The sequence below is a fragment of the Erythranthe guttata genome, chromosome 6, assembly GCF_056151865.1.
Source record: "Erythranthe guttata isolate IM_541 chromosome 6, IM_541, whole genome shotgun sequence".
NCBI lineage: Eukaryota > Viridiplantae > Streptophyta > Magnoliopsida > Lamiales > Phrymaceae > Erythranthe > Erythranthe guttata.
In genome coordinates, this window is record NC_142538.1 from 18,427,835 (window position 1) to 18,445,173 (window position 17,339).

Sequence of the window (17,339 nt, forward strand, 5' to 3'; positions counted from 1 at the left end):
GGTCCCGTTTTCTGGAGCACGAAATTTTGAATCTCCCGTTTTCTGGAGCACGGAAACTAGAAGAAAATTCAAGTTCTCGTGCTCTGCAGAACGGAGATTCAAGTCGTTTGAATCTCCCGTTCTGCAGAGCACGGAAACTTGAATTTCCTTCGAGTTTCCGTGCTCCAGAAAACGGGAGATTCAATTTTTATTTTATTTTCGAAATTTTGCTAGATATAATCCTAAACATGTGTTTTTACCTAAATTGAAAATAAAACTTATTAAAAGTAGTAGGATATTGAAAATGTACCGGAATCGAGCCTCGTTTGCTACGGTTTCGAAGTCGAAAAAATTTACGAAATTCAAATTTTTAGAGAGAGTTTGGCAAGAGGAGAGAGAAATTGAAAAAAAAAATTAATGAAAAAGTTTCCGCAGCAAATAAGTCTATTTTAATAAAAGTTCCGCTGCCAATAGCAACACCCTAAGGTAAAAGGTACACGAAAAAGGAACACCTGAACACACGTGTCAGACGGGTTTTGCCAGCGTGGACAGTAGCTCATAAATGCCTGATCCTTTGAATTCATACATAATACATTATATTATTTATTTCACTAAAAAATAAATTTCTCTCTCTCATTACATTTCAAAAGCCAAAGAAATAGAGGGGTTTGCATGCTATAAGGATAAACTAGGTGGTAAGCTTTCTTCATACCTTTTTCTTTATTTATTTATTTATTTATTTATTTATTTATTTTATTTGATTTGTTGTGGGTTATTCATGTGCTTCTGCAGTTGTACATTTGATTTTTGTTTGCTTGTCTATGTTGTACCATTCCCAAAAGCTTCACTTTCATGGGGTTTTTGTAAGAGAGATGAACCTAAGTTTTTCCCCTGTTTTTAAGGGTTTTTATGTTGCTGTTTGATTTTTTACATTTTATGGGTTCTGTAGGAATAATTTTATTTTTCCATTTCAATTTTCGAGAAATTATTAAAAAAAAAAATTGGGGGTGTTTTTCATGAGAGTTTAAGGTAAATTTGATGTTTTCTTGATAGGCATTGGTTAAATGTTGTGTTGTATTATATGAACAGAGTGTTTAATTGAGGTTCGAAACGGCTGACAGGGTATCGCCGTAGCGGTGTAGGATTTTCGGGGTGATAAATTTTCGATTTGAAACATGGAGCTAGATTTCTTTTCAATATATTTTTTTTTTTATTTTTACAATCTAGGGAAATTCAATTTTGGAATGCATTATTTATATGTGATCATGGTTCACCGGAATTCGGTTATAGTTGCCGGAATTGAAAATTCCGATCTAAAACGTTTTAGATCGGAATGTGTGTGTTTGTGTGTGTGTGTGTGGAAGCGGCGGAAAATGGCAAATTGTTGTTGCGGCGGATTTTTCTAGGTTTCGAAGCGGGGAGTTTTCGAGAATGAAAACCTAGTAGGGTTTCGAAAAAAATTTGGATTTTACAAATTAGTCCCTTAATTTTAGGATTTTTTTTTTTAAATAAAGAAATGTTTCAAAATTTTGTAGTTTTAAAATAAAGAAATGTTTTAAACTAAAAATTACTACCTACATTTATATTTTCGGACCCTTTTTGCCGTTTTAGAGGTTTTAAAAGATTGTTATAGTATGATTTTCGGAGTTGTAATACTCACTCGGTTTTCTTTTTAATTGTCTCTTTAGCCATAAAACCTTATCCCGTATTACGTGTCGCCTTAGACGAGTTAATTTCGTTTTACCTATTTTGTCCTTAATCATTAACGATTTTTGTCGATAGAAAAGATCATTTAATAGCTCTCTTAATATGCGTAAAGGGTAGTTTCGGGATTTTGTATTAGAATGAACGTCATTTATTAGGATTCTAGCATATACCTTAAACGACACTTAAAAATAAAACGGAGGACGTAATAATTTTGTATGTTTTTTCCAATATTAGTAACTTATTTTAAAAAAAAATCTAATTTTTAATATTTTATTTAAAAATAAAAAAGCTTCCATTTTTCGTTTTCCCTTTTTTGTATTACTTTTACACAATGTTGGATCCATTTGTTGTTGACCGATTCGAGTGTCTTTGTGCAGTATTTTTACTTAGTTTTATCTCGGCTAATCTCATCTTTGTGCAGTATTTTACTTAGTTTTATCTCGGCTAATCTCGTCTTTTGTGCAGTATTTTGATATGTTTTATTATTTAAGTTAATTAGAATTAGTCAAATTATATGTTAGTGGGTAGTTTTTTTTTATTAGTGGGCATGAATTAAATTAGTGGGATAGTGTAGTTAAGGGATTAGTGGGATGGTAGTTTAATTATTATTTATGAGTATTATAAATAGGGTAATTAGAATGTCACGTGATATGAAGTATTATGAAGTTTAAGAATCAATTAATCTCCTTCTGTCTTCTCTTAATTCTCGTCTCTAATTCTTCTTCTAATTCTCCTCCTAATTCATATCTCTCAATTTCTTCCTAATTCTTGAAACTATGTTTTCTTGCTCAAATTACCACGTAACATATTTGTGCGGTATTTCTGCACTATTTGTGCGGTATTTCTGCACTATTTGTGCAGTACGATGAAATTCGATTTCGATGTTTCTCATTGTTCTTCTATGTTATGTTGACAGCTATACATTTCGAACTCGACTCTCCAAAATACTCGAAAATGAAGAGGACCGGTTTAAACTCAGAGCTCACTCAGACAAACGCTTCATCCTCTAATAACAAACGTCTCAAAACCGAACATTCATCAGAAAACAGCAGCCGAATCGAGTCATCTTCCACCTCGCTGAACCCAAATAATAATAATAATCCACAAAATTCCACCACATGTGAAGATCAATCGATCAAGACATCCAAACAGAGCATAGCAAGATTCTTCTTCGAAAACGGGCTCGATTTCGAGTCAATAAATTCCCCGAGCTTCCATACCATGATGGGTCCCGCAAACTGCCAAATCCCCACCCTCGATGAGCTAAAAGGGCCGCTGTTTAAAGATGCATTAAAAGAAACTAACGAATATTTCAACGAGGCTAGAAATTCGTGGGTGCACACCGGGTGCACTATCTTGCTCGACGAATGGAAGGGTCAAACTGGGAGGGATTTGGTCAATGTTTTAGTTGACTCGCCGAGAGGAACCGTCTATCTCAGCTCGTACGATATTTCCGACTTTGTTGGCAAAAATGACGAAATGAAAATATTCTTCGAGAAAGTGTTGAACGAGGTAGGGATCGACAATGTGGTCCAGGTTATTACGTCGTCGAGTTCGGTGTTTACCAAGGAAGTGGGGAAGGAGTTGTCGGAGAAATACCGACAGATATTTTGGTCGGTGAGCGGTTCTTGCTGCATGCAGCTCATGCTGGAGAAGTTGATCGAAATGGACGTAATCAAAGAAACCCTAGAGAAGGCGAAAACAATTACGAGGTTTATTTACGGAAACCCCGACACGCTGAAGCATCTGAAGGAAAAAACGGAGGGCCGTGATTTGTTTCAGCAGAGTTCGAAGATCAAGTCGACGCAGCCTTTCTTGACCCTCGAAAACATCGTCTTGGAGAAGAAAACATTGACGAAAATGTTTCTCTCTCCTCTTTTTCTGATGAACGAGGGTTGGGAAAAGGTGGCTGATTTAGTGGGCGACGAATCTTTCTGGAAGGCGGCGTCGAACGTGCTCAAGGCGGCTATTCCTCTCGTTCGTGTAATAGAATGGATGAAGGGGTGCAATAATAAGGAGCAGATGGGGTATATCTACGAGACGATGGATCAAGCGAAGGAGGCTATAAAAGAAGGGTTCAAGAGGAACAAAGCGCAGTACACGAGGTTTTGGAAAGAGATAGACGAGGTTTGGACGGGTGTACTGTACAGCCCGATTCATGCGGCGGGTTACTATTTGAACCCGAAGCTTTTCTACTCTAGCGATATGTTTATCGACCCGGAAGTTGCGACGGGTTTGCTCTGCTGTGTTGTGCGCACGACCCGGGATCCGAGGGTTCAGGATCGGGTCACTGTCCAGATCGAGATGTACCAGAATGCCAAGGGCGCGTTTGGCTTGGGGTGGGCGGAGGAGCACAGATCGAATATTTCTCCGGGTTCGATTAATTTTCATTTTTTTTTTTAAATATATGTTCGAATTTTTTAATGTTCATTCATTCATGCATATCTCTTTCACCCGACATTCACTCGATATTCACTCGATATGCACTCGACATTCACTCGGTATACACCCGACATGCAATTTCAATATAATTGGTTTAAGTTGGATTAGAAAGCCAACAACAAATTTGATGTTTCGAGTTTTGCGTAATTCGGACTGAATTAGGGTTCAAAATCACATTTGAAGTCGAAAACGGTATTAAAAAATTTAAATGACATTTAGCACGGTATTAATTAATTCTTGATTTTATTTATTTATTAATTGTTAAATTTTAAAAAATGCAGCAAAGTGGTGGTCGAAATATGGGGTCGAATGTCCGGATCTACAGAAGCTGGCGACTCGAATACTGAGCCAAACGTGTGAGGGCGCATCGAAATTTCAGCTGAGGAGAAGTTCGGTGGAGAAGCTTCTCGACACGAGAATAAGTCGAAGGGAAAAGAACACGCTAGCCGATGCTGTTTTTGTCGAATACAATATGCAGCTGCAGAATTTCGGATCTGGTAAGGTAGGGTGCACGGGATCCGACGAAATCGAACCGTTGGACGATTGGATAGCTGATCAAGGACGAAACGACGGGGCAGCATCCAATACGACAGATCAAGGTGCCCTAAACTCGGGAGGACAGTCGGATTTTCATCCCAAAGTGGAGCCTGCGTAAGCTTATATCATGATTTTGTAAAATTTTATAGAATTTTAAACCTTTTTCTTGGACATCGATTTTGATTAAGTTCTTCGGGATTTATTAGATACTATACAAATGGTGGATAATGCAATTTGAGTGGATTGTTATTTAGGGAGGGAAATTGGAAACCGAACATGTCGATTTCGATATTTCCGATTTTGGAACAAATATTTTTGTTCCGAAATCCGGAAGTTTATATATGTATAAGTAACTAATCATAGGGCAATCCTAGTGCAACTATAGGGCAACCTAAAGGCATTTTTGTAATTATTTTTGTTCATTTTTCTAATTAATTTTTTTTTCTGTCTTATCTCTTTATTTTGAGAAATTTTATTTCGTATGATCTTCCATTTTTTTGTTATTCCGCTTTCTGTAAATGACATCTTTGTAACTATTTTCTTTTTTTTAACGAATTTCTAATTTTTATATTTTTTTTTAAAGAATATTTTAGTCTACACATTTTTAGAATATTTAATTTAAAATTTTAATAAATATTTATATCATGAACTTAACTTTTAAAGATACACATGATTCATATATATTTATAAATATATCATATCTTATGTTATATTAACTTCGGTGTATATTAATCATGTGTATGTGCGTCTTGAAAAGCTTTACAAAAAATGATTTTTAATTTTAGCACAATTATAAATTGGTAATTATCATTATTATATTGTACTGATTTTTTGGTATACCAAAGTTTAGCGTACCAAATATTTTTGGTAAGGCTACAATAATGAATTTCATAATACAAAAATTTCAGAAACGATTTTCATATAATGGATTTGATAGGATTGCCCTACCAAACCCACCTCTAAGAATACTAATTATACTCCAAATTACGATTCAATTTGAATTTCCGAAAACATTTTTGGAAGTTTTGCCTTAAAAAAAAGTACACTTTAAATGTCAATATTATTATGTATTTTTTTTTATTATTAGGTGACAAGAAAATTGAAATTCCAATCCGAAAACTTTTGCTTTTGTTTGCTTTTGAAATACTCCCTCCGTTTCAAAATAATTGTCGTTTTAGGTTGTTGCGCACATATTAAAAAACTAATAAATATGCGTGAATTTTAGGAAAATACATATAATATGACTAAAATACCCATGTAATTAATTATATCTGAACTAATTAAGAGTAATAAATAATAAGTGCATAGTTGAGAAAACAATAATTAATGCATCATTGAAATTTTTAAAGTGAAAGATAATATAGAACAAGAAAAAATATCCAAAGCGACAGTTAATTTGGAACGAAGGAAGTATGTTTTTTAATAACAATTAAAATTTTGATTTCCGAATTTTCTATAAAATTTCGTGACAGGTCGAAATTAAGTACGTTACTTTTTTTGTTGGATAAATTACAAACACCTTCCTGAGATAAAATGTAACTACAAAAAAATCCCTTATTTTTAAGAAACTAAACTGAGCCTCTATAGTTTATAAATTTCTTACATCCACTACTCCATAAAAGAGTGTTAATATAAAAAATCTACAAACTACAGCTATTGATGTAATTATAGAAAATGAGGGATTTTTTTGTAAATAAATCTTACTTAATGGGTGATTGTTATTCACTAAGGCCTCATTTGGTTGACAAGATAAGATTAGCTAACATAAGATTAAATAATCTAATGAAAACCCAATTATTTTACTGGACCCGAGATGTCCAACAAAAAAATCTTCTAAAAGGCAAGATAAGTCATGATCACGTAATATTGGCGGGTCGACTCGATAAGTCATTGAAAATATCATACATCAAACAATGTACAATTATTTAGTTAATAATGATTAATTTTCATAACCAAACGAGGCCTAAAGTGTTTAATTTCAATCCGATTCCTTCGGTTTTTACTATAGTAAAGTGCACATATTGCAATTTGCATGCATTATTAGTGGTGTAGCTACAAAACTAGAAATTTGAAGATAAATTTATACATTGTCCATTGTTACAGGCAATTTGAGTTTTTCCGGCAATGGTGATTGTGAACCACCTACAAATTATTATTTATTATTAATTAAATACTCACCGCCGTCGATCACCACGCGCCTCCTCTCGTCTCACTCAGGAGGCGAGACCGGCGCGCGGTCAGCTCTAGTCAACAGCCAATCGACGACTTCTCCGAACACGAGCTCGACATTTTCCTCCGGCTCCCCCACCAGCTGGTGCCACATTTCGGGATAAATCCTCAGCGTCTTGTCCTTGCTGGCGGCGCGGCGGTGGAGATCCTCCGCGCAAGCTGGATCGCAGACGATATCGCCGCCGCCGTGCACGATCAGAAACGGGACATCTACTTCGGCGAACTTGTCTTGCACCTCTCTGCACACCCTCAGCAACTCCTGCGCTGTGGCGGCGCGTGGGCGTAGCAGCGGCCGCCTAGGGCTTGCTAGTGCCAGTTTTCGTTTCCAATCCACCTTTTTATTTTTTTTAATTTAATTAACAATTCAATTAATATATATATATCTTCATTTCCGCAGTAATTATCCAATTAATTTCAAAATATATTACTCAAATTTATTAAATCTGAAAGAAAGGATTAAAATTACCTTGAAGGAGACGTTCGGCAAGGAGCCGCGCGTGGGAACCACGCACCAGGTAGGGATCAAATACGCCGCAATTGAAAGGAAGTGCTCCAGCGGCCACGGCGGCTTAAACTTGTTACTAATCCCACACATCGCCCCGTTCAAAACGACGCCGTCGAACCCCCTCTCCGGCACAATCCCCTCGCGGCGGAGCGTGATCAGCAACGCGATTGCCCCGCCCAACGACTCCGCGTACAGGAACGCCGGCAAATCCGGCGCGTGCTTCGCCCGAAAGCCGTCGAAGAACGAAATGCAGTCGTCCACGACGGCGTCGATGTCCGGCACGTGCGCGACGAGCCCCTCGGAGAAGCCGTGCCCCATGTGGTCGATGGCGCAGACGGCGAAGCCGTGCTTCGCCACGTGGACGGCGGTGAGCTGGACGAACCAGCTGGACTCGCCGGTGTAGCCGTGCACCACGCAGACGACGCCCTTGAGCGGGCCGGCGGGCTGCAGTGGGGCCCACCACTGGGTGAAGAGCTTCAAATTTTGCTTGCTGGTGATGTACTCGGAGCCGTGGCTCACTGAGTGGTGGGCGTAGAACTCGTCTTGACTCAGCGAGCCGAACGGGCTCGTCTCGTTGGCTTCTGCTATTGGGTGCTTGTACTTCGACATTGTTTTGTAAATTGTAGAGAGAGAAAGAAGAGTAGAGAGAGAAGCTGTAAGGTAGGAAGGAAGGTGAATAATTGAAACTAACGCTGCTTAGTTAATCGGCCTTTATTGGTTCTTGTTGGAGGAATGATCTGGTGTAACCGAGTGCACTGGAACATAATTTATTGAAGGTGCCCTAATTATTGATTATTTTTATTATTATTATTTTTTCATCGAATGGAAATATAAGTGGTTGCAAGTTGCAACCCCCAGCATGGGCCTTCTCGCATTAATTATACCCAAATTTTGAATTGCCCTAATTTTGGAAGTTACACATAGCCCCCTGAGGTTAGGACAAATTACACCTAGATCCCCTTAGGTTTGAAAACTTACAGTAGAACGCATCTATAAAATCAAGGGTAAATTACAACCACCCCTGATGTATGGTCAAATTACGAAAACCCCCCTCTTATTTGGATAATTACAACCACCCCCTCAACTCCTTAAATTTAGTGGAATCTATGGAATATTATCACTTTTGTACCCGTTTTATCTCATTCGAACTCTATATTTTGAAGCAAGATGGTCATAATATGTATTTTTTGACATGTATATATCAAATTGTGGTGTATCAGAAACTGTATGTTTATACAAAATGAGTACAAACTAGATCACATTCCACGAAATCTAGATGATTATGTTGAATTTGACACCATAAGGGTGGAGGTGTAACAAAAAATCATAATTGAGGGGTAGATGTAATTATCCAAACAAGAGGGGTTTTTTTTGTAAATTGACCATACCTCAGGGGGTGTTTGTAATTTACCCATAAAATCAATAATTCAACTACTATCAGCAAACAATTAACTTGTGAAATTAGGTAAGAAGTCATACTTTTTGAATGTAGTGAGCCTAGTGACATCAATCCCTTGTGATATTACCGGCAACAACAACTTATTAATAAAAAATGGTAAATAACACTTAACCCCCATGTGGTTTGAGCTTTATGCACATGACCCTTTGTAATTTCAATATAACCACATGACCCCATGCAGTTTTAATATAAGTACATAACCCCTATAGGATTCCACTTGGTAAATAATCATACACTCATTAGGAAGATGAAACTTTTGAAAGTACAAGGGGTCATGTGCACAAAGTTCAAACCACAAGGGGGTAAGTGTTATTTACCCACAAACCAGTAAGAAGTTATAAAATATTAGGTCTAAAATCCAAAATTAAAATCCCCAAATATTACAATATGAAAATTCATCTATTTGAATACAACAAATCTGTACAAGTCCAAACTTCCATTACTGCTGTTTGTTTCAGCTGCTCTCTTCATCATCTTCAATACAAGCTGAAGGAGGACAAAAAGGTAATTATTAAGATCGCACTTTCCGATTGTTAGTTAGCACATACGATTACAAATTACAACTAGAACAAACATATAGAACACTAAATGAAATACCCATCGCTTTCTAGAACAATTGTCTGTCTATTTCAAGTGAAGTAAAGATTAACAGAGAAACGAAGATATGATGAGTTTATTCACCTTCGTAATCATTCTACCGAAAACCCATCGAAACACTATTCTACTCCCCGTTGAAAAATAACATCTTCTAATTAAGTGACTTACACCTCAAGTCATTTTCCCAAATTAGATCCCATTTGATCAGTTATTTCAAAGTTGCTCTCGTATTCGTATTCGTATTCGCAGAGAACAACAAACGAACTTTTAGTGGGGTTTTGGGGGCTAATAAACTTAAAAATCAGGCAACAAACGAACTTCTATACACGTAACCCCACTTAAAACAATAGTTATTCATTTGGTCCCGTGACTTAATGATTGATAAATATCGAGATCCGTTAAACACTTCTACACACATTCTCATATGGCGGGGCAATGCCCTTTTTTCCCACAAGTTCACTATTAGGTGTCCATACATACATACATACATACATACATACATACATACATACATAGCTTCGACATAAATTTTCAACGTTAAGCTAGACAGACGTGCGATCGTTGTTATAAAACAAAAGGAATAATTATTGAATATACGATGGTCTAGTGATCACTTATTAATCTCTTCACAACCTACAACCTACATATAACTACGAGAAACCTCTAAATCATAACGCGTGAACAAAGCAATTAGCAAGAATTAGGAGTGTAAACGAAGCTAATTCACGATTATTCAACCTTGTTCGAATATTTAATCGAGATTTGAAAGAATAATCGGAAAAAACTCGAATGGTCCAACTTCGCATTTCATGAAGTTTTCATACATACCCAGAGTAATATCAACAAACAGTTGGTGTGCACAAACAAAATTCAATTCACCTTCATCAACTTTATTCAATTAAAAACACACAGAATAAATTAGGGTTACCTCCGCAGCAGAAACAGCAGTAGCAGCAAGAGAGAATCATGAGGACCTCTCTGCAAATAAGACCAATTCCTCTAGACGCTGACTTTTCCGAACCATTTTCATCAGTTTCCAACAGCTTCTGCTGATTGCCGTCGGACCGATTTGCTTGCTGATTTTCATCGTTCATTCGACTGAGATTCCATTCGAGTTTCTTCAAGTAGTTGTTCTTGAAGGAGTCCCTCAGCCTCATCGACGGCCATAAGTGCATCTTTCTAAGCAAATCTTTGCAGAAAAAAAAAAAAAGAAAAAAAAAATCAATTTTTGGATTTTCGAAAACGATGTAAAAAAATAATTGGGGATGGTTCGAATTTTGAAACTTGAAGTGATGGCGTTAATGGCGTTTGACGGGTCGAAGAGAAACCCCCAATTGCAGTAGGTTAGCAGCTGTCATTTTCTTTTAATTGCGCAATTAAAGATGCTAATATCAAAACTAGTGACGTATTAAGTGAATTAGCTGGTGTTTTTGGCTTTTTTGGCAAAGACAACGGTAAAATCAATTTTAAGTTGGCTTAATTCCACTTTGCACCCTTGAAAAGTAGCATTTTGTTAATTTGCACCCTTGAAAAAAATTAACAGTACTTTGCACACTTGAAACACAATAAATCGTGCACATATGCCACCATAATTGAATATTTAAAACTTAATGAGGGTAAATTCATTTTTAATGAGTTTTTTTAATTTCTAGGGTGCAAAATAATAAATTAATTTGTTGAAAAATAATTTCGATTGTACAAAATGCGAAAAATAATTATTGAAAAAACTATATTTCTTACTAAAAAAATATTTTTTTTCTCACTAAATTATTCGATTGATTGATCTTTATATTAATTAGTGAAAATATTTTGTATAAATCTTTGAAAGAAAATATAATTTTCAAATATACTTGATAACAAAATAACTGAATGATTCTTTTTGTTTTTTGTAAAATATATTTTTGTGATTTTTTTAAAAATATGTAGACGAGAAGATTTTTATTTTTCACTTTGTAGTTTCAAAAGGATTGATAAATTTGAATTTGACATTCTAAAAGAATTCCAAAAAAAATATAAAATTACCATCATTAGCTTTAAAAATTCATCCGAAAGACAAAATCAGAATTGCGTATTAGTAATATGTATTAAGACTATAACTAAATATCCTTCATATATTTGGTTCATTAAAATTCAAGCTTATATTTTTTATTTATTATAGATTTAAAGCATAAATCTCAAATGTTTCACCAAGTTTGATTATATTAGTTGATATCCAATCCTTGTCCCAAAACAAGGCTTAAATACAACCACCTCCCTGAAATAAAGTGTAATTGTACAAAAAAGGTTATGTTTAAGAAATTACACCCAAACCTCTATAGTTTGTAAATTTCTTACATCCACCTCCTACAAAAGGGTGCTCATGTAAGAAATATACAAATTAAAGGGGGAGGAACGTAATTATGAAAAATAGAAGGAGTTATTTCAGAAATAGATATTACTTTAAGGAGGCGGTTGTAATTTACCCTAGATATTTCAGGCAGTGGTGCCGTTTATTCTGCTATTCATAGAAAATAGAGATATTTCAGGCATGCCCTTTGTTGCTCTCTTCTTAATGGTTCCAAATTTCTCTAACCAACAAACTTTCTAAGCTATCAAAACTGAAAGAAACCAAAAAAAAAAAAATAATAATAATAAATAAATAAAAAATAAAAAATATCATCTCCCATTTTCTACAACACAAGAAAGGGAACCTTTTATTACAACACATGATTAATCACAAGTGAAGAAGAAACTTTTGTCCATGAAAGTGAAAAAATGTGGCTTCAAAGCTCAAAGGGGACTAATAATACGGGGAAAAAAGGCGGTCGTAATGGCCTCGTTGCAGTAGCTATAGACAAAGATAAATCGAGCCAGCATGCGATCAAATGGGCCGTTGAGAATCTCCTCAACAAGGGCCAAACCGTCATTCTCATTCACGTTATCCAAAGATCTTCTTCGGCTTCATGTACGTAAAAGTATCTTGTCTTAACGCATTTTTTAAGGTTATATGGTTGGCCCTTTTTCCCACGGCTATATTTCCGTTTTCGAAGAATCTTATATTTTGGAAGACTGAATTTGAAAAATAAAGTGTTGTTTGTTTGTGTATTAGTGATGTGTGATTATATATTCTTAATTCGATTTTGTCTTATGTAATGTAAGAGCCTTGAAACTGCTTGTTTTTCAGTGGCGGAGCCAGAATTTTATGCATATCTGTTTATATGTATATATATATAAATTAAATCCTTTTCTACTTACACACTAATTAAATTTGAGTTTTCTAACAACTACTATGATTCTTTTTCATTGTCCTAAAATTATGCAGATTGCAGCACATTTGGTGGTGTTAATGGTCTCTATAGAACAGGTTGTGTCAACAAGCAAGTTCTCGATAAGCCGACGAAAGAGATTTTCCTCACCTTCCATTGCTTTTGCACTCGCAAAGATGTAAGCTCAAACAAACGTAACGTTTCGGTTTTTTATTTTTTATTATTTTTATATTCTTTCTTTCGAATATCAAGAATCCGATTTTTTTTTTTAATTTTTTTTTTTATAACAGATACAATGCTTTGATGTTGTGCTTGAAGACACCGATATATCAAAAGCAATAACGGAATACGTCGCTCATGCTGCGATCGAAAACTTGGTTCTTGGCGCCTCGCGTCACGGATTTATCAAGCGAGTTTTCTTACTTCTAAGCAAACATAAACTAACAAATGTTTTAATATTTTATTTATTTATTTTTGTACTAAAATAAAGATTCTCTAACAAAAAAAAAAAATAATCACAAATGTTGTTTGTAGCAGAAGATTGAAGATGGTAGATGTTCCCACTAGTGTATCGAAGGGGGCACCCGATTTCTGCACTATTTACGTTATTTCGAAATCGAAGATCTCCTCCGTTAAAAACGCGTCTCGTCTAGCACCGTTCGCTTCTCCTCTCACTAATCAAATACAGCAAATGCACGAAAAACCTACTACCCCAGAGCCTACCCCACCCGAGCCACGCCCCAAACAAACCCCTAGCATGCGAGGTATTTTTATTTATTTTATTTAAGTATACTATTACGTTCAAAATTGGAATAAAATTTCCAATTTTTGCGGTTTTTATCCGATTTCGAAACAATGTTATACATGCCGAATTCCAAAAATCCGATCCCGAATTTATTTTATCGGAATTGGAATTTATATAGGATACGAAAATACACCCGAAGATTCCATTTCTCCCGGAAAATTACTCTATATGATACGAATATTATAGGTGACAAACATTTGATTTTTCCGAATTCCACCAATTTCGAACCGAAAATTTCCTATATTGGAACGAGTTTTCTCATTCCAATTTTCGATTATCCGACTTTTTTTTTTTTTTTGTAAAATAATTAGGATTAGTTTTTCACTCCCAAAAAAAAAGTCAGTGTTTTTTTCTTTCAAAAGTGCTTATTCTGATCCGATTCGTTCGATTTTCACCTCTAGATAATATGACGTATATTTTTTACTGACATAATAAATCTCTACATATAAATTTGTTCGAACAGGAGTAGAAAGGACACCGCGAAAGAGCACGGTTGACGAAACCGATTTTCTAATCAAGTAAGTCCTCGTGTTACACCCCCGTCCCATATCGATTATTATTATTATACTTCCAATATATATATATATAAAATTTAATTGATTAATTAATTTATTTATATGTGGTTTTGTAATAATTAAAACAGGTCACCTTTTGTGGGAAGAGGGTACAATCCAAACATGTTTTCTGAGCTGCCAGAATATGATACTGATATATCATTCATAAGCTCAGACAGGCCTAGTACAGACAGGGGTAGTATAGTCATTGATCCCATGTCAAATATGCTATTCGACAGCGTTGATTCGTGCCGAACTTCGTCGAGGATTTCGACTAGCTCCGACAGTAGTTTTGGATCGACTCGTTCGGCCACCAAATTCAGCGAACTAAGCTCTTGCACGGATTTTTCGTCTTCCTCGCTCGAAAACGTAAGCCGTTTTAATCGTGTTTATTGCATTCAACACCCTTGTGTTTACTTTAAATTATTAAAAAAACTCCTCGTATTATAAATATTCGCAAAAAAAAAAAATTATGCAGGATGAAGTGGAAGCAGAAATGAAAAGGCTAAAGCTTGAGCTGCAGAAAACAATGGAGCTTTACAGCACAGCTTGTAAGGAAGCTCTAACAGCAAAACAAAAGGTACTAGCTATTTTTTTTTTTTTTTTAATAATCTAAAAACAATGTTTTTGTTGAAATAATTATAGTAAATAAATTAATTAATAAATACAGTTAAACTTCTATAAATTAATATATCCCGTGAGTAGAGAAATTCTATTAGTTTAGAGAATTATTAAATTATCGAATAAAGCGAGGTTATTAATTTATTGAGTATTAATATATCGAGGTTCTACTGTATAGGCTGTTGAGCTTCATCGGTGGAGAATGGACGAGGAGCGAAGACTGGAGGAGGCTCGTACGTCAGAAGAAGCAGCGCGGAAAATGGCGGAACAAGAGAAGGCAAAGTACAAGACGGCATTGGAGAGCGCTCAAGCGGCTCAAAGAATTGCGGAAATGGAGTCGCAAAAACGAGTGATCGCGGAGCAGAAGGCGCTCCGCGAGACGACCGAAGAGGGGGATAGGGTGTTGAGTGTGGCGACTTTGAGGTATAGAAGGTATCCGATTGAAGAGATCGAGGAGGCCACCGAGTATTTCGCCGAGTCGCGCAAGATTGGAGAAGGCGGTTATGGACCGGTGTTTAAGTGCTATCTCGATCATACACCGGTTGCGGTTAAGGTGTTGCGCCCCGATGCCGCTCAAGGGAGATCGCAGTTTCAACAAGAAGTAAGTCGAAAACAAAACTTGTATATATATTATTATGTATTTTATATTTTAGGTGATTATAAACTGGAACCGAAAATTTCCGATTTTGAAACAAGTTTTTTGTTAAATACATTTTTCAAAATTCCGATTTTCTCGATCATTTTATTTCGGAATGTGTTTTATATTTCGTTTTGATTGTAATGCAGGTTGAAGTGTTGAGTTGCATGAGACACCCTAACATGGTCCTACTCCTCGGGGCATGTCCCGAATACGGCTGCCTCGTTTACGAGTACATGGCCAACGGCAGCCTAGAGGACCGTCTCTTCCGAAGAGGAAACACCCGCCCACTCACGTGGCAGCTCCGATTCCGAATCGCCGCTGAGATCGCCACGGGCCTCCACTTCCTCCACCAGACGAAGCCCGAGCCGCTAGTCCACCGCGACCTGAAGCCGGGGAACATCCTCCTCGACCAGAACTACGTCAGCAAAATCAGCGATGTGGGACTGGCGAGGCTGGTCCCGCCGTCCCTGGCCGATGACGTCACCCAGTACAGGATGACGTCGACGGCCGGGACGTTCTGCTACATCGACCCCGAGTACCAGCAGACCGGGATGCTCGGGGTCAAGTCGGACGTCTACTCGTTCGGGATCGTCCTACTGCAGATACTGACGGCCAAGCCGGCCATGGGCTTGACTCACCACGTTGACCGGGCGATCGAGAATGGAAACCTGGCGGATATGCTCGATCCGACGGTCCCCGATTGGCCTATGGAGGAGGCGATGGTGTTTGCGAAGCTGGCTCTTCAGTGCGCCGAGTTGAGGCGGAAAGATCGGCCCGATCTTGGCCGAGTTGTCGTCCCCGAGCTTTATAAATTGAGAGAAGTTGGTGAAGAGAATATGGCATGTTTTCTAGTTGGTGGTGGTGGTAGTGCAAATCCCTCTCCTAGCCATAGCTTTGTCACTCCTACTAATCTTCTTACAAAGGTACATTTTGTTTTCGTAATATGGTCGTATTTCGAGGACCTCGAAAAAAATTAATGAGCTGGAAAATAACTCGAAAAAAGAAAACGTTCGTGCAGGAAGTCAAGAGCGATCCGCATTTCCCGTCAGTTTATAGTTGCGGTAACGAATGTGTAAGTTCGGCATCGCTGCCGGAAAAGTTAGAAGGTACGATCCGTTTTTTTATCCGAGGGTATTTTCGTCAATTTTCGGTTGAATGTTACGCGTGAAAAAAATTGTAATTTAGAATGCACTAATTTGTTGTAAAGGATTAGAAATGATCTCTAAAATTAGTTTCATTTTTTGCTATGCAGGAACTAATGATGAATGAAAAAACTCTTAACCATGGTTGGGTTAATAGTAGAAGAAAAGTGAGCTCGGGCTGAAAAATTGCTCAGAAGCTTGGTAATTATGGTAGTATATGTTTAGATTAGTGAGGATTGTAAAGATTTTAATGGCTGTTAATAATCCTTGTACGTAATATTACTAGCTAAGCCAGGATTTTAATTCGATTACATAATATTTTCATATGAATTAATAGAGATTTCGGGAAGTGTTTAGGGGGCCACGGCCCCGGCCATATACTGACTCCGTCACTTGTAAAGATTTTGATCTTGTATTCATTAGTAGGGATCTTATCGCGTAAAAAATCACTTTTAATGGTTCATGTTACATTAATTTTTCTTTTTATGGCTTTAGTTTTAGGCTTTTAGCAATTCAAATAATTGTAAGTATGAAAAACAATATTGTAAATAAATAATTATTCATAAAATTATGTACCTTTTTATTTGTGGAAACTATAAGCTACTAATTAATTCTATAATATTTATTTGGGTAAATTACAAACACCCCCCTGAGGTATGGTCAAATTACAAAAACACCCCTCTTGTTTGAATAATTACAACCACCCCCCTCAACTCATCAAATTTAGTGGAATCTTCGAGATTATATGGAATATTATCACTTTTGTACCCGTTTTATCCCATTCAAACTCTACATTATGAAGCAAGATGATCATAATATGTGATTTTTAGCTTGTATATATCAGTTTGTGTTGCATCGGAAACTGTATTTTTTACAC

The 17,339-nt window shown here is 36.5% G+C and overlaps 4 protein-coding genes across 5 annotated transcripts; 2 read left to right on the plus strand and 2 right to left on the minus strand.

Moving 5' to 3' along the window:
- The first annotated feature begins 591 nt into the window (after positions 1-591).
- Positions 592-5,117, plus strand: LOC105955528 (uncharacterized). Of its 2 annotated transcripts, none has more exons than XM_012979269.2 (3): positions 592-674; positions 2,603-4,060; positions 4,410-5,117. In XM_012979269.2, exons 2-3 carry the CDS (start codon positions 2,641-2,643, stop codon positions 4,781-4,783), a joined length of 1,794 nt encoding a protein of 597 aa, XP_012834723.1. In that variant the 5' UTR covers positions 592-674; positions 2,603-2,640; the 3' UTR covers positions 4,784-5,117. The 2 variants fall into 2 exon arrangements, with proteins under 2 accessions (XP_012834723.1, XP_012834724.1); XM_012979270.2 differs by having other exon boundaries at positions 592-671; positions 4,410-4,940.
- Positions 5,118-6,714: 1,597 nt separating this feature from the next.
- On the minus strand, positions 6,715-8,256 carry LOC105955531 (caffeoylshikimate esterase). Its single transcript, XM_012979272.2, has 2 exons — positions 7,361-8,256; positions 6,715-7,228 (listed from the first exon to the last, which is right to left on the minus strand). Exons 1-2 carry the CDS (start codon positions 8,006-8,008, stop codon positions 6,875-6,877), a joined length of 1,002 nt encoding a protein of 333 aa, XP_012834726.2. The 5' UTR covers positions 8,009-8,256; the 3' UTR covers positions 6,715-6,874.
- Positions 8,257-9,144: 888 nt separating this feature from the next.
- LOC105955532 (uncharacterized) lies at positions 9,145-10,736 on the minus strand. Its single transcript, XM_012979275.2, has 2 exons — positions 10,384-10,736; positions 9,145-9,344 (listed from the first exon to the last, which is right to left on the minus strand). The coding sequence occupies exons 1-2, from the start codon at positions 10,628-10,630 to the stop codon at positions 9,313-9,315; spliced, it is 279 nt and encodes a 92-aa protein (XP_012834729.2). The 5' UTR covers positions 10,631-10,736; the 3' UTR covers positions 9,145-9,312.
- A 1,297-nt stretch (positions 10,737-12,033) lies between these two features.
- On the plus strand, positions 12,034-17,030 carry LOC105955533 (U-box domain-containing protein 35). The gene is made up of 11 exons (XM_088820129.1): positions 12,034-12,399; positions 12,757-12,878; positions 12,991-13,109; positions 13,238-13,464; positions 13,969-14,023; positions 14,149-14,428; positions 14,538-14,639; positions 14,859-15,281; positions 15,467-16,243; positions 16,339-16,426; positions 16,573-17,030. Exons 1-11 carry the CDS (start codon positions 12,210-12,212, stop codon positions 16,587-16,589), a joined length of 2,400 nt encoding a protein of 799 aa, XP_088676255.1. The 5' UTR covers positions 12,034-12,209; the 3' UTR covers positions 16,590-17,030.
- Positions 17,031-17,339: the final 309 nt, after the last annotated feature.